Genomic DNA, 14,930 nt, shown 5'->3' on the forward strand with positions numbered 1-14,930 from the left:
AAGCGTTTTGCCCCTCTCTCCCCTTGATCGTCTCCTCATGCGACTCGGCAGTCGTGACGATAAGAGCCCTGCATCCGGCATTCCACCCGAATCATGAAAGTTGCTACTTTTCCTCCCCTGCCCCTCGCTTAGAACTTCCTTCTTCTTTGCTTTCTTCCGCCGTCAACTCTCTGGGCAAGACACAGCATCTACCCGGAGCTCCTGTCCAACTCGTTGCGTTATCGCAAACCATGATCTGCAGCTCCTGCATCGTACGACCGGCAGAAGAACTCCAGAAGCTTCATGGCGGTTGAGCCGCCAACCACTGTCTGAATTGTTTGCTTGATTAACTTTTCTCGAACTTTGACGCCGGAATCCTCGACTATATTCACTTTACGCTTCTCCGTGCCTAATCACCTACCCGAGGCAGCAACATATACATCATGGCCTCCCCGTACCCGTCGCCTGACTCCGAAGACGGCTCCTTGATTCCAAGCCGGGAGCGGACTAACAGCATGTCGGAATCGTCTCGCTCTGGTAGCACAAGCATGGCCGACAATCCTCATAGAAGATCAATTCAGTTTAATATTGGACTGTCCGATTCGCAGCCCCCTTCACGCTCGAGTAGCACGACCGGCCGGAAGAACTCGCAGCCTGAGGTACATGAAAGGGATCTCAAGGTCCCGGGGCGAGGTTACTCACCTCCACCGCCTCAGTGTGTTAATGACGTCTTTGTTCCTGACGTACTATGTTGCTAATTGACTGCTTGGTTAGAACCTACGAACGAGGTGTTTCCTTCGATAACTTCGATAACCCGGATACTCCGGACTTCTCCCTCACCCTTAACTACAAACACAAAGGCTACCAGCTTAGCCGCCGCAGCCGTACATTCCTCTGCGGCACCGATTTGAACGACTACTCGGACTTCGCCCTTGAATGGCTCATTGACGAACTGGTGGACGATGGCGATGAAATTGTATGCCTGCGGGTAGTTGAAAAAGACTCCAGCATTGCAAGTGATGCCGCAGTTGAGGCTGGAAAGTATCGCCAGGAGGCTGAGAGGCTCTTTGAGCAGGTTATACAGAAGAATAGCCAGAATGAAAAGGCGATCAGCCTGGTCCTGGAGTTGGCCGTCGGCAAGGTTCATGATATCATACAGCGCATGGTACGTTCATAATCTGTCCTCATCATTGAGGCTGCTTATGCTAAAATACCATAGATCAAAATCTACGAACCTGCTGTCCTAGTCGTTGGGACTCGGGGCAAAAACCTCAATGGAGTCCAGGCCCTCCTTCCCGGTTCGGTGTCGAAGTGGTGTTTGCAGACTTCACCAATTCCCGTCATCGTGGCGCGTCCTCCGACAAAGAGGGAGAAAAAGAAAAAGAAGCGCCTCGCAGATCCGACCAGGCGCAGCTACAACCACATCTTAGAACTGAGCGAACAACGAGGAAGCCATATCTTCTCTGCACCCTCGAGTCGCAATAGCAGCGTTTCTAAATTGCCAGACGAAGAGGCCGCCGTAGCAGCTGCTCTCGGTCTCCCTCAGGCCTATACCAACTCGCGATCTTCCCTTTCCACCTCCGAGCGCAGCAGTGTCAGCCATGATGGACCTCTCACTCCCATGGCCGATTCACTGGAAACCATCAACAAGTCTCTGGCCTCGGATCTCTCCTTAGCCGATGATGGCAAAGCTAATGGAAATGTCGATAAATCGCCAAATGATTTATTGTCCCCCTTTAATGACATAATATCACCGGAAGACGGGTCGGATGAACCCACGCCAGAAGCAAGAAGCCCAGAAGTCAACATCCCACTGATCGTGACTGACGATGCTCCTGACGAGCCCAAAACTAAGCATCGCTCGCTATAAATGCGAACAGGCAATACATACATTGCATTCGAATTCTCGTCAAGATCATCTCAACTCTCTTCCAGTATTTTCTACCTCGTGTCTCAAGTACAGATACAGATTACGGCCGTTACTGCAGAATCGAGGCGTCTATGGGATATGGATATGGATGCACTCATGATATTATCATAGCATAAGATACACTACATACAGGGTATACACCTAAAGCGAGCGTGGGCCTTTCGGTTTCTTCTTGCATTTCTAGGAAGTTGCAGATATACTACTCTTCCCTTCTCTTCTCTCTCCCTTACGATACTTTCCGTCTCGTAGTCTGGTAGTCTGATGCAGGTTTGATATCGATCAATCTAGACACCATACCAGGTCCATGGTCTTCCCGCAGTTCCGCAATACGCATACTGGTCTCTTGTCATCTCACCCAGACCAAGACATAGACAGAGAAGAATCTTGAGCCTGTATCTGAATCGAAACCGAGTTGAATAAATAGCCTCGAACCTACCCTACCTATCTCACTAGGTACATTTGAATGGTACAAACACACGAGACAGACAAGACAAGACAAGACACGACATGATGTTGCTATTTCTTTCAGTCATCTCGCCATGCTTTGCTTCGCTTTTTGATCTCTCTGACTCCACTCCATCTCTTCACAAGACCAGAACAGAAGATAAAGCGCATTGCAGAAATTGTACAATCGAAATGTAGACCGACACAACAAAAGACAAAGAACAGAACAAAACAAAAACCCCTCTTTCTATGATGGAAAAGAAAAGAAAACCATGCCGAACGAACAACGAAGGAAAGTGAGCGACGACCGGGACCCGACTTTTAGACTTTTCTTCTGCAGCGTCGGATACGTGACGTGATCGTAATCGTGGGCGAGCGAAGAAGGATTAGATAGGTAGGTTGATAAGTTCACATGACGATGATGGATGGCTAGGTGTGTCAAGAAGAGATAGATGACTGATGGAATGGAATGGATGGAGTAAGGAGAAGAATGACAAAAAAAAAAAAGTGGAATAGAACTCTTTCCAGAACAGAAGAAGAACGGAATCATTTTCATTATCATTGCCAAAGAACAAACGATCTATGATGCTTCCTCGCCGTCCTTGGACGGGGTTGCCGAGGGTCGACGCTCAACAGCGGGTTGTGATTTTGTCAGCATGGGGGAGGTAGGATTTGATGGGGGAGAGGTGGCCATGTTGTCCTGGTCTTGCAGTTGAGCCAGAGCACTAACGAGAGTTATTAAGCGAAATAATAATGAAATGATTGATGGAAACATACCTGAATGCGTTCATGGAGGAAGCAGCTTCCTTGTCTTCCTTCTTACCGGCCGGGGGTGTCCCAGTCCGGCTGCTGGCACCACTGTCGTCGCTGCCACGAACCAAGTTGCCGCCAGGGCCGAGGTTCTTGCGTCCACTGTTGCTGCGAGAGCCGAGCATGCTAGAAGGTCCAAAAGACATGGGCTGGTTGGGGTTGCGGGCGGTGCGAAGGCGGCGGAGATCGTCACTGCCAACCTTGCTAGAAGCGTAATCGGGCGGGGGTGCCTGGCCGTATCCGGACGAGAAGCTGCGAGCGTCACCACGACCCATGGTGGGACGTCCACCGGGTCCGCGGTTGGCCTGCTGGCGCTGGCGCTCCATCTCGGCTTCTTGTTGGGCACGAGCAGCCTAGAAAAGTTAGTGAGATGTGAGAGACTAACGCGCCGGAAAAAACATACCTCCTCACGAATTTGCTGAATGGTCTTGGGACCCTTGTCAGCGTCCTTCGATTGCCAGCGAGCATTACGAAGATCAATGATATCCTGATACGATTAGCATGAAATGAAGACAAGAGAAAGATTGACGGCTTACCATGAGCATGAACCGCAGACGACTAGGCAGGTTAGGAGTCTGGACCATGAGGTGGATGCGCTGGAAGTAGGCATCCATAAAGGCGTGACCCTTCTCAGAAGCATCAAGAGGAGCACCAATGGTACGCAGGAGGCTGGTCAAACTCTCAACCTCAGCCTCCTCGGGAATACCCTCGTAGTCGACGAGCTTCTTAACACACTCGTGCATGATACGCTCCGTCAACATGCCCAGCTTGAACAGCTCACCAATGAACTTAACGAGACCAAGACCACGACGCTTGGCGGCGGCGGCAGCGTAGTACTCGTCAGACATCATAGCAGCCTCCTCCGTGACACCCTCAGGCTTGGGAGGGAGGTTGACCTTCCAACCACGCTCGAACTCTTCTTGACAACGGTTGAGGAGGTACTTCCTGAACAGGCTACCACCAGCAACAACGTTGCCATTCTTGTCGCGGATGTTCTCATCCTTGATGTCGGCGCTCATGCTCTCAAGCATGCTCTTGCAGAACTTGGCGTAGATGGATGCCCAGTGAGCTTCGTCAGTAGCCTTCTCGAATGTAAGCTGAATGACTTGGCGGAGGGTTCGTCCATCGGACTCGTCCTTGGACTGAGACACAATCTCGAGGATCTGACCAGAGATACGCGGGAAGTTCTCGGGCGTCATCTTGTTGAGAGCGGCCTTGACCTTACGCTGGACAACATCTGGAGGCATATGGCCACCCGGTGTAGGACCAGCAGCAGCAGCAGCAGCCTGGCCAATACTACGGGGCTTCCAACCGGTTTGGGAGACCTGAAGACCCTGGACCTCCTTTCCAGCTGTGAGAGGCATGGACTTGGCCATCTCCTCCTCCTTCTTGGCCTGGTGCTTGTCGCGCTTGCTGCCCGAGCGGGTGTTGGATCGGGTGGAGTTTCCACGAGGAGACATCATAGGCTGAGAGGAGTTGTTGCGGCTGAGTGATGGAGCGCCGCTACCCATGCCCATACGGTTGGCGAACTGGAAAGCTCCACCCATGGAAGCGGGGCGGTTGTTGGACATCGCGAAGCGAATTTCGGATGTGGTTCCTGGCGGCAGACGAGATTGCGCACCAAAGGCACCCATTGGGAATCCGTCTTGTCCAGCACCACCACGCGACGGGTTACGTGACATCGGGGTGCGGGCAGACTGAGGGCGGGAAGAGTCGTTGTCGCCAACGGTTTCACGGACACGCAGGTCCCAGTCGATGGAGGGCTTCTCTTTGAAGACAGACTGGAATTGCAGCAAGAACTCCTTGTTGTAGTGGAACTTGCGGTCGGCGGGCGCACTCTCGTTGAGAGCAGGGTTGGGGGAGGCGATGGACTCAGGATAGGTGATCTTGCTGAGATCATCGACAAAGCGAGCGGAGTTGAGCGACTGCATACCGGCAGTGGGTAGAGAGGGCTCAATTGGCTTGTTGGTATCCAGCTTCAATGCCGTAGGCTTCTGCTTGCCGGCTGCGCTGGCAGGTTTGGCGGGAGGAGGCATGGAGGCATCCGAGACGGGAGTAACAGTACCACTGTCAGCAGGAGTGCTGGTCTCAGTAGCCCCGTATCCACCCTTCTTCAATGAGGCGAATGCGTCCTTATTGCCGGTTTCCTGACCAGCTGCACGCTTCTTCTCCTTAGCCTCCTCAAGAGCTTCAGCCTCGCGCTCGGCCTGCTTCATGTTAGCCTCGTAGGCCTCGCGCTCCTCCTTCTCCTTGCGCTCCTTCTCCTCCTTCTCGGCCTGCTTCCGTGCGTAGTATGCGGCTTCGGCAGCGGCTTCCTTGGCCTCGAGTTCAGCCATCTCCCGTTCAATAGCATCGTAGTCGATCTCATCTTCATCATCAGCAGCAGGGGCAGGAGCGGGTTCGGCAGGCTTCGCGGGTTCCTCAGCAGGAGCATCCTTCTTCTCCTCCTTGATGCTCAGGTCCTCAACACCCTTGCGAGCGGCCTCTTCCTCAGCAGCCTGCTTCTTAGCAGCCTCCTCCTCTTCCTGCTTCTTCTTAGCAGCCTCCTCTTCTTCCTGCTTCTTCTTGGCAGCTTCTTCCTCCTCCTCCTGCTTCTTCTTGGCAGCCTCTTCCTCCTCGGCCTTGCGGCGAGCCTCGGCTTGGTCTGCCTCCATCTTACGGAGAACGGCGTCCTTCAGCTCTTGCTTCTTCTCAGCTGCAGTCTTAGCAGAAACAGAGGTAGAGCGAGCGTGGTCAGTGCTGCTACCAGTTCGTGGCGGAGGAGTAGGAGTAGGTGTGACGGCTTTTACGGGAGAAGGAGTGGCGCGGGCGGGAGATGCTGGGGCCTTTTCGAAGGTTTTGACATTGCCGCTATCGGGGTCACGGATAGTAATGGCTTTTCTGGCGGGCTGGGGAATGACGAAGGCGGGAGCCTTGCCTCCAGCGGAAGCATTGGAAGATCGACTAGGAGTGTGAGTGTGGCCAGGAGTTGAGGGAACTGCAGAGGGTGCGTTCTGTCCTAAGCTAGAGCTGGGACGGTCAGAAACCTGTGAAGGAGTTCGCGACAAACCAGTTGCTTGTGGCACTGCTTGGGGAACAGGGAATTGGTTTCCCATGTAAGGTGACTGGTTGTAAGGCATGCGAGGACCGGGTTGAGGCGAGGGAGGGGCCATGTACGGGTAGTTCTGGTAGTAGCCGTAGTTGGGGTCGCCGTAGGGGTAGCCCTGATTATGTTTCATAAGCGTTAGATAGTGTTCAAATTGACCACTCTCAGGAGCCAGGTTTGGGGACGCCAGAGCTGGGGGCGGAAAGGGATGATGGGGTTGGGGGTGGGAAAAGCTTGGGTTTCTGGAGTTGAATCCGCGGGACCCTGGTTTTCTTTTGTTGTATAGACCACGGCGCTGCGCGGGTCTCTGATAATGAGGGTGGGGGGTTCTCACTGGTTGGGGTCCCATATGTTGAGGATAGCCGCCGTAGGGCTGAGGCGGCATCTGTGCATGAGTCATGGGGACCTGGCTCATCTGGGGAGTCACGGGGTGGGCGGGAGCCAAAGCCGGGCTGCGTTGGGCTTGCGGAGAGGGAAATCCGGGCATAGGACGGCCCTGGTTGCCGCCATGGAATTGAGGACCCATGTTGTGGCCGCCTCGGGGCTGGCTGGGCTGACGGAAACCGGGAGTAGGCGAGAACGCAACAGGGCCTTGATGGCTCGATTGCGAGTGTCCGCGTCCACGGCCACCCTGGTGATAGTAGCCACCACGGCCGGGACCGCCACCCATGTGGTTGCTCATATCGCTGTGCGTCGACTGAGAAGATTCGCGGCGCAGATGAGTTGATTGAGCACCGGGACCGAGGGGAGCCTGAAGACGGAGAAAAAAGTTGTTAGGCAGATATTACAAAAAAAACCTTGATCTGCAACCCAATCTTCAAAAATTTCTTGCAGAATTGATAGATCACAAAATTGCAATGCAGGTGGACCCTTCTGAAATAAAACACACAGGAAAGCACTTACATTATCACCTGCATTTCCAAAGCTGCCAAAGTTCACCTGAGCGCCATAGGAAGATGGCGGTGGGCGGCCACCACTCGAGGCGGGCTGAGGAATAGGCGAAGGCGAAGTTTGCGGTGAGGTCGCACGAGGGTTCGCTTGGGGCGTGACACCCAGACCCGACTGAGGCTGGTTGGCCAGAGCAGCGGGATTTCCCATGTTCGGGGAAGACTGGGAGTTGGCGAAGCCAAACTGGAGGCTGTTGGGCCGACCGGTCTGCGCCCTAGTGCTAGGGTTGTAGTCTGCGGTGATGGTTACCGAGGGCTTCTTCGCGTGGTCGCCTTGAGGCACGCCAGAGGCCGGGGCGCCATTCACGATGGTCGGGTTGGAAGGTTGCTGCATGGGTTTGCCGCTCACTGATGTTGAGGTCGACTTCCCATGTTGCGATGGGCCACCCACGGTGACGGGAGCGGCGGCGGTAGAGTCCGTCGCGGACTTCTTGGTCGCGTTTGCGTAGGAACGAGGCACCGCGGTCGAGGTCGAGGGCGCTGGCGAGGCTTTCCCGCCGAGAGAAGGGGTGGAAGAGTGCGAGGCGGCCTGGGCTGCGGTACTCTGTCCTTGAGGTTGGCCGGACTTCTGAGGGATCGAGCTCATTAGACAGGCAGGTTCGGAGTGAGGAGGGTGAATTTTGTCGAGTCGGAAGACAAGGGAGGACAGGAAGACGATGCTCGCAAAAGAGAGATCGCTAGAGCTGGTGACAAGGTCGAGGCGATGTCAGAGGCGTGTTACGGCAAGAGGAGGAACACGCTCAAGAATCAATCCCACATCCAGGATTCCCACACACAACGGCAGGGAAAACGAGGGCGGCGACAAAAAAGATGTCACGGCAGGGGGAAGAGAGAGAAAACGAAGACCACCGGCGGTATACTGTGCGTCGTGGTCAACGACGATAGCTGTAGAGGGGAAAGAGGGGGGAGGAAAGAAGAGGTCAAAGTCTTCTGGGGAGGATGGAAAGAATTTCGGGTTCCCTTTTTTTTCTTACAAACACTCTTTTTGCGTTTCGGTGGTGGTGCTCTTTGGCGCACGAAACGGGTGGCAGGCACACACACACTATAGACAACACCGCAGTTCTTTGATATTTCAGGCTCAGCCTAAATTATTATTATTTATCGCTATCTACCAGGCCTTATTCTAATTCTACCGCACAACCCAAATCGCACAATCTTCCTCACTGTTGTTCCCAGAATCTACAGCTGCCCATCGGGTGGAGGCGGCAAGCCAGCCCGCCAAGACCTGCCGGAGTATTGTTCTGGAAGGGATCAATATTCGCCCAAATGCCTGCCCTGTCTGCTCTCTTTTCCCCTTCTCTGAAGAACAAGATGCAGCCTGCTAGAAATAGAAGAAAAGAAAAAAAACCATAAATTTCATTTTGCATACAAGCAGCTCCCGCGCACAGCACACATCTCCAAGTTATCGCCACAAAAACGTACTGTACGATACACGTAATATACGCAGAATATACTCCAACACAGCATCCCACGCCACGTATTATATACGTTTACGGTGTGGGTAATCCGAGTCCATGCTTTGTGTCAGTGCTAGTGCAGTGCCACTTTTAGCCAGGCCAGGCTCATCCCATCCCGCCGCCCTAACCCTTCCACTAAGCCGCGTAGGAGCATAGACCAAGACTAGACAGGCAGCGGCAGTGGCAGCGGCACAACATCCCACGCCTGTCATCGAATAGACGATTGTCAAGACATGCGATGAGTCGCCGGGGTGTGTTCGTGAGTCATACTCATACTCATACATGATACACTACAGTATCCAGCCACTGGGGTTCAGCCCGGCGTAAGCTACGGAGAACGCCTCGGGCCTCTTCACCGGGCCATACATGAGCAAAGTCCATCTGGCGTGACTTTCCCACTCAGTGAAGTGTCGCGTGTTCGACAGATTCATGGAACCTTAAGCCAGGCAAGACAAGACGAGGCAGTGCGATACAACTCCAGCTGTATCCTGTCAAGCCACCCGGCATGCTGACAAGACCACATCTGATGTCACTCCGGAACAGCGGACGGCTATACCTGCCCAAGGGGACCGAGGGCTTATATCCGGAGGGCGAATGGCGAGTGGCGGCACCGAAAGTGACAAGCAAAACGCATAGGCAGTAATAGGATTCACCCATATCGAGGCAAAATACGAGCTAACGGAACAGTTGGGAATGCATTTTACTGGACGTCTTGCATTACTTACAGGTAATGACGTATATGCGGTTGGCGTCGGATTCCACGTTCCGTAAGTAAATCTTGCTTGAGCTTAGTTTTGTGTAAGTACTCGTACATGCATGCATATTGGGTCTGCTAGGCGACTAGGTGCTAGGTACATAGCTCACATAGACCAGGTTTATATTTTGTTCACAGTCTTAACCCGAAATAAATAGTAAAACATGTTCGAGCAGACTATCTAGTGACCTTCTCTCACTCGATTGTACGCATCCAGGGCTCGCATGGCGAACTCCACACCTGAAGCCGCTCCAGACTGCGGCTCTTCCTCTCTGTGCCAGTTACCGCTTCGGCGGGGTGACCGGTCCCGCGTATCCTCATGCTCGATGTGGTCAAACGAGTTGTCGCTGCGGTTCTTCCTCAGCGGTGCACCGCCATACGCAAGAGGGTCCTCCTCGCCGTGTCCCAGGTTACGCTCCTCGTTCATCAGAGCGTCACGGAGCACATCCAGCATATCGCGCTGCTTGGAGTAGAAGCTTGCCTTCTCTGCGCGGGACTTGGACTCAAACTCCCGCGGAAGAAGAGATCCGCTCGCAGACAGTTCCTCTGCACGAGCTTCGTGGCTCTTTCCGGGGGATGTCACCGCCGCCACCGCAGAGCTGATGGCCGAATACCAGTCGTTGGCCGGAGCCGGGTTGCTACCACCGACAGCCGAGGGGAGGTTGAAGCGTGACAGAAGCGACTGGGCGTAAGCCGCTGGGCCCGCTGGGGGGGGGGTCGGAGGTCGCTGCGGGGGAAGCCCTAGGACGCGCTCTCTGACGAAGTCGATTGCCTGGTAGAAGTACTGGAGACCCAGCACCTTGGCACGCTCGTGGGTGCGGCCGATGAACTCCTCAATTTCACGTTCGTGGTGCGCAAGGAACGGCTCGACATAGTCTTGGTATAGGATGCGGGCGCCCTGAGTTTGCGGGAGGACAAGGTATGCGAAGAAGCAGAGCCGGATCCAGCTGTAGAACGGAAGCCACCCGATGATGAAATACGTCCAGGACTCAGCCATGAGAATGGCCGAGACGACCACCCAGTACATTAACCATGGTGCCAGCTGGTACGGATCCGACGAGCGAAGGGCCTTGTAGGAAGCGAAGATGGGAAGGGCGATGGTAAGGATGGAGCTGGAAGGTTGGTTCATCAGCACAGCGGAGTATAGGGGCTTCGGCCGTGAAACTTACGAGAGTAGATCTGCGACTATCCCGAAAAACATCTTTGGCAATTGCGTGCTTTTCTATATCGGGCGTCGATAGATTGAGGGAATTGTCTCAGACTCGGAGTAGATGTTGGAAGAATGATCGTTGGCAGGTATGCGGAGCAAGACAACCTTATCTGAAGCTGCCTAGCTGCGGGGTATGCTATGAGGTACAGCGCCGATAGAGAGAGGAAGCGAGATAGCAAAAGAAGCGACCAGCGCGAAGAAAACTCTGCATATACAGTGGATATGGAGCGGGATAGGGGAGCAGAAGGCAGAAGAGAAACTGAGACAAAGATAAAATTGGAGCTCCGTGCGGGACTGAATGCTTGCGGAGTGTGACCGATCCGGGCGCTGGGCGTAGGTACGCAGTAAGCAGCTCAGCCCTGCAGGGATCGCGAGACTGTTCTTTCTACGCCTCAATGGATAGCATGGCTGTAAGAAGCTGCTTTCGTCTGCCTTTGATTGTCTGGGTTAGCGACTTAGTACACGAGGTTCATTATCTTGCAACTTTTACTGTACAGATGGAGCTCCGTGGTGACGTCATGGCCGACAATTTCGACAGGAAAAGCACCAAAGCTATACAAACCAAACTTGTTGTCTCAATATATGATTGTTAGCTATCAGCAGCTAGGGATAACAATTCAACTACAAATCTATCGTACGGAAAGTCAGCTCACGCATAGTCCCACCCCAAGCAACCGGTGATGCCCATCTGCTGTCCTGCACGTGCCCAACAGCCTACATACATGGTCTGCTCTGCTGTCACCCGGCTTTCTCCATTTAATCCTCCAGCTCCCATTGTTCTTTCCCAATTCCATCAACAACTCAAACAACCATGTGCATCGCCCTAATCTCAACAGCGCACCCTTCCTACTCTCTCATAATCATCAACAACCGAGATGTACGTACCCAAACCCAATCCGCAAACAAAGCAGCAAACAACCTAACAAATTGTCTTACAGGAATACCTCCGCCGCCCAACAGCGGCCGCTGACTACTGGCCCGAGCCAAACACCCACATTCTAGGCGGTCGCGACCTCGCGCGCAAAACGCAAGGAACATGGATGGGGATCACAACAAGCGGCAAAGTCGCCGTGTTGACAAACCACCGCGAGAAGACGTCCGACGCCGCAACGGGGCAGCAATCCCGCGGCGCGATCACGAATAGCTGGCTTGCGCGGAATACTAAGACCGGCAACGACCCAACAACAACGTACGTCGAGGAGATGGTCGCCAGCCCGACGGCCCGTAATGTCGGCGGGTTCAGCCTGGTTTGCGGATATGTGAATGAGCCGTTGGCGATTGTGTCGAATCGGTCGAGTGATATGGATCAGGTTACGTGGATTGCGGGGGGGAAGGGCCAGACAAAAGGGCTAAGTAATACTGTTATTGATGATCGGAGTTGGCCGAAGATTTTGGATGGGGAGAGGCTGGTTGATGAGGCGCTTGAGTGGCATGTTGGGGAGGGGGAGGGGGAGGAGGAGTTGATTGAGAGGTTATTGGGAGTTTTGAATACGGATAACCTGCCGAAGTTGGATGATGATGCAACGGCGGAGGATTACCTGCCCTACTATAGGCAGAGCATTTTCATTCCGCTTATTGGGACGCGGGACAAGACGAAACCGGACGCCCCTGCGGCTGCAGCGGAGATTGTGCCGTCGCGGACGGCTTGTGTCGATAGCCATGCCCATGGGCAGAGCAATGGGGCGGACTCGGAACCAGTACCTGTCAAGAAGGACGAAGGCGGTCACGATCTGCTCGACAAGTCATTCCTGCATGGGCCATATGGGACACAAAAGCAAACAGTTATCCTCGTCAAGAAGGACGGCCGAGTACGCTACTTCGAGCGGACGCTCTACGACGGCGAAGCAAAACCTGTCCCCATCGGCCAGGGAGACAGGTCTTTCGAGTTCCAGGTGACGCGATGAATCCGGATATGCGAGCATTTACTTATCAGTTTCTTCGTGTTATAGTTACACCGGCGTATATCTTCTCGGCTATAATGATTTATGGGTTACGGTTACGATCAACAAGCAATATGATAGAGACAATGAAATATGCCATGACTACCTATAAGGATGAACAACACCCTATCTTCGACCGGTTTGCAAAATTGATTTCTTCGACGAGAGTAGCGGTCACAACTGCTACGTGTACCTGCAATAGATACGTTGCCAACACTTACCGCTACAGACTGGAGAGCCCTAATCACCCAACATCCACAGGCCCTTGTGCCCAATGCAAGGCCTTGTTCTTCGGTACGCAAAGATGACAAGCTTTCCAGGCACTCAATCCCCATTGTCAACGAGATCACCCCATGCCCTTACCTGCAGCAAAGACACCACAAGGGCTATCCACGGATGAAACCCGGCCCTCTTACCACCGAGTACCCCGTGTAACAACCTTCAGGAGTAACATCCAGCAACTAAAGAACAAAGCTCACTCTGCCTCATGCAACCTAACAACAACCTCATCCCCCGGCGCAAGCGTCAACGTCAAGCCGAACCTAATATCCCTCTGCGGAAAACAATCCACCAGCCCATCAAACCTCTGCAGCAATCTAACAAGCACATACCCGGCCTCCGTAAGCGCAAACTGCTGCCCTATGCAAACCCTCGGCCCCCCATTAAACGGCAAATACTCCCAGCCAACCTTCCTCTCAACCCAGCGGTCCGGGTTGAAGACCTCTACATCGTCACCCCAGAGATCTGTTCGTCGGTGCGTGATGAACGGGCTGTATGTTACAACCTGCCCCGCGCGGAGGTAGATTGGTTCTTTACCCTTGGGACCACCGCCAACTGGCAAAGTCGTGGGCGTTGTAGCGACGCGCCGGTTTATAGGGACTGCGGGGCAGAGCCGCAGGACTTCGGCGAGGAAGTATTGCAGGTAGCGGCAGGATTTGAGGGATGTGAAGGATATACTTTCGCGGGATGTATAGGGTCCGAAATCTGCCAGTATAATGGCGCGGAGTTTCGTGAAGATCGCGGGATGCCGCGCGAGCATGAGGATCGTCCAGCTTAGCAGCGAAGCGGTGGTATCCCGGCCTGCGAGGAGGATATTCAGGAGCTGGGAGCGCAGCTCTATGGGGTCTTTGGTTGTGGTGGCTAGGGCTTCGAGGAAGACGTAGGTGTCTGATTTCTTCTCCTGCCCTGCAGGTCCCAATGCAGCGTGCACGAATTTATCAACATACTCATGGACCCGCTGCACAACGGCCCTACTCTCCCTGTTGTCAACGAGCCAGTGGAACTTCTCGTAGCGCGACCGCTGTGCAACGTACCACTGGCCGCGGTCGAAGTCGCCGGAGAAGTGGTCTGGCGGCAGGGTGCCTCCATTACGAAGAGCCTCTGCCTGACTGCCGGCGCTTTCGCCGAAGAGGAATTCTGTCGCTGAGTCGATTGTGAGCCGGAAGATTATGGCTTGGATGTTCGTGTTGGCCGTCCACCCTGTGGCTGGGTCGACGGGCATGGCGAGCATTGCTTGCTGGACGTGGTGTTCTTCGAGTTCGAGATCGCTGATCTGGTCTCGGGTGAATTGGGGTCTGAGAAGGGCGCGAGAGCGAGACCAGGTTTCGCCGTCGGATGTAAACTGTAGATATTAGGATGCATTCCTTCTGTGATCGGATGGACACTTACAATGCCAACTCCGAACATGGGATATAGTGTATGGCGACGCCCAGCACCGAGCTCAAAGTCTTTGAACTTTGTGGCGAGTATAGCCTGGACGTTGGCATGGTCGCATGTGAAGATATTGTCGAGGCCCATCTGGCGGATGACGAAGGTCGTGACGGGCCGCTTCTCGCGCACTGACATTATTTCTAGACGGTGCTGGAGAAGTAAAGGGATTCGTCTCTCCTTGTCGGCTTGTATTGACTCGCTTAGGGTAGAAAGGCCAGGATATCTGTTGGATAGCGTGGCAGAGGGGCTCATCCCCAGTCACGGGCCCGGCGAGCGTGAATCCAGTTGGACCGAGCGTATTTAAAGACGAGTAGGCATGCTGCCAATGCCAGAATGATGCATATTGACAACATATTGATGGCTGTGGGAAGAGGATGATGGGCCGGTGGTGGGATTGAAGGAATGGAGAGAGTTGAGGTTGGCATGGCGATGGGCAAGTGGTCGAGAGAAGAATTGGACAGACGCGGAAGAAGTTGAACCTTGTTCCACCTTGTGTACAACAAGTGAGTAGTTTATACGCAGTACATTGGCAATTCACTAATAGTGAAGTCACTGTCGTGCAGGCAGGTGATACATACCTCCAGTTTCCTATCAAGGCATTTAGGGCTATGGAGCCTGATTCCTTTCGTGTCCCCAGTGCCCAACCCTAGGTACCACATACAGC

At 53.8% G+C, this 14,930-nt stretch overlaps 6 protein-coding genes across 6 annotated transcripts; 2 read left to right on the forward strand and 4 right to left on the reverse strand.

Annotated features, from left to right (window-relative positions):
- Positions 1–67: 67 nt before the first annotated feature.
- Positions 68–2,225, forward strand: BDW74DRAFT_51013 (universal stress protein). Its single transcript, XM_073733005.1, has 3 exons — positions 68–694; positions 754–1,144; positions 1,199–2,225. The coding sequence occupies exons 1-3, from the start codon at positions 423–425 to the stop codon at positions 1,847–1,849; spliced, it is 1,314 nt and encodes a 437-aa protein (XP_073589066.1). The 5' UTR covers positions 68–422; the 3' UTR covers positions 1,850–2,225.
- A 177-nt stretch (positions 2,226–2,402) lies between these two features.
- Positions 2,403–7,894, reverse strand: BDW74DRAFT_50999 (putative eukaryotic translation initiation factor subunit eIF-4F). The gene is made up of 6 exons (XM_073733004.1): positions 7,152–7,894; positions 6,583–6,999; positions 3,700–6,366; positions 3,567–3,650; positions 3,131–3,516; positions 2,403–3,078 (listed from the first exon to the last, which is right to left on the reverse strand). Exons 1-6 carry the CDS (start codon positions 7,779–7,781, stop codon positions 2,934–2,936), a joined length of 4,329 nt encoding a protein of 1,442 aa, XP_073589067.1. The 5' UTR covers positions 7,782–7,894; the 3' UTR covers positions 2,403–2,933.
- A 379-nt stretch (positions 7,895–8,273) lies between these two features.
- BDW74DRAFT_144909 (uncharacterized protein) lies at positions 8,274–8,630 on the reverse strand. Its single transcript, XM_073723118.1, has one exon. The coding sequence runs from the start codon at positions 8,560–8,562 to the stop codon at positions 8,356–8,358; it is 207 nt and encodes a 68-aa protein (XP_073589068.1). The 5' UTR covers positions 8,563–8,630; the 3' UTR covers positions 8,274–8,355.
- Positions 8,631–9,261: 631 nt separating this feature from the next.
- Positions 9,262–11,181, reverse strand: BDW74DRAFT_51067 (HVA22/TB2/DP1 family protein). Its single transcript, XM_073733007.1, has 2 exons — positions 10,576–11,181; positions 9,262–10,518 (listed from the first exon to the last, which is right to left on the reverse strand). Exons 1-2 carry the CDS (start codon positions 10,605–10,607, stop codon positions 9,588–9,590), a joined length of 963 nt encoding a protein of 320 aa, XP_073589069.1. The 5' UTR covers positions 10,608–11,181; the 3' UTR covers positions 9,262–9,587.
- BDW74DRAFT_51055 (NRDE family protein) lies at positions 11,180–12,776 on the forward strand. The gene is made up of 2 exons (XM_073733006.1): positions 11,180–11,493; positions 11,555–12,776. The coding sequence occupies exons 1-2, from the start codon at positions 11,428–11,430 to the stop codon at positions 12,518–12,520; spliced, it is 1,032 nt and encodes a 343-aa protein (XP_073589070.1). The 5' UTR covers positions 11,180–11,427; the 3' UTR covers positions 12,521–12,776.
- A 255-nt stretch (positions 12,777–13,031) lies between these two features.
- Positions 13,032–14,619, reverse strand: BDW74DRAFT_165417 (cytochrome P450; the record flags this gene model as incomplete). Its single annotated transcript, XM_073726410.1, has 3 exons — positions 13,032–14,177; positions 14,225–14,489; positions 14,558–14,619. 3 exons carry the CDS (start codon positions 14,617–14,619, stop codon positions 13,032–13,034), a joined length of 1,473 nt encoding a protein of 490 aa, XP_073589071.1.
- Between the last annotated feature and the right edge of the window lie 311 nt (positions 14,620–14,930).

This window comes from Aspergillus multicolor (genome assembly GCF_047715735.1).
Source record: "Aspergillus multicolor strain CBS 133.54 unplaced genomic scaffold BDW74scaffold_2, whole genome shotgun sequence".
Taxonomy (NCBI): Eukaryota; Fungi; Ascomycota; class Eurotiomycetes; order Eurotiales; family Aspergillaceae; genus Aspergillus; species Aspergillus multicolor.

Coding starts and splice junctions, on each gene's coding strand:
- BDW74DRAFT_51013 (XM_073733005.1), top strand. CDS start 423: ATGGCCTCCCCGTACCCGTCGCCTGACTCCGAAGACGGCTCCTTGATT. Junction 695..753: donor TACTCACCTCCACCGCCTCA/GTGTGTTAATGA, acceptor CTGCTTGGTTAG/AACCTACGAACGAGGTGTTT. Junction 1,145..1,198: donor ATGATATCATACAGCGCATG/GTACGTTCATAA, acceptor AAAATACCATAG/ATCAAAATCTACGAACCTGC.
- BDW74DRAFT_50999 (XM_073733004.1), bottom strand. CDS start 7,781: ATGAGCTCGATCCCTCAGAAGTCCGGCCAACCTCAAGGACAGAGTACC. Junction 6,367..6,582: donor AACATATGGGACCCCAACCA/GTGAGAACCCCC, acceptor AAACATAATCAG/GGCTACCCCTACGGCGACCC. Junction 3,517..3,566: donor TTCAGCAAATTCGTGAGGAG/GTATGTTTTTTC, acceptor TAACTTTTCTAG/GCTGCTCGTGCCCAACAAGA.
- BDW74DRAFT_144909 (XM_073723118.1), bottom strand. CDS start 8,562: ATGCAAAATGAAATTTATGGTTTTTTTTCTTTTCTTCTATTTCTAGCA.
- BDW74DRAFT_51067 (XM_073733007.1), bottom strand. CDS start 10,607: ATGTTTTTCGGGATAGTCGCAGATCTACTCTC. Junction 10,519..10,575: donor ATAGTCGCAGATCTACTCTC/GTAAGTTTCACG, acceptor CCAACCTTCCAG/CTCCATCCTTACCATCGCCC.
- BDW74DRAFT_51055 (XM_073733006.1), top strand. CDS start 11,428: ATGTGCATCGCCCTAATCTCAACAGCGCACCCTTCCTACTCTCTCATA. Junction 11,494..11,554: donor TAATCATCAACAACCGAGAT/GTACGTACCCAA, acceptor ATTGTCTTACAG/GAATACCTCCGCCGCCCAAC.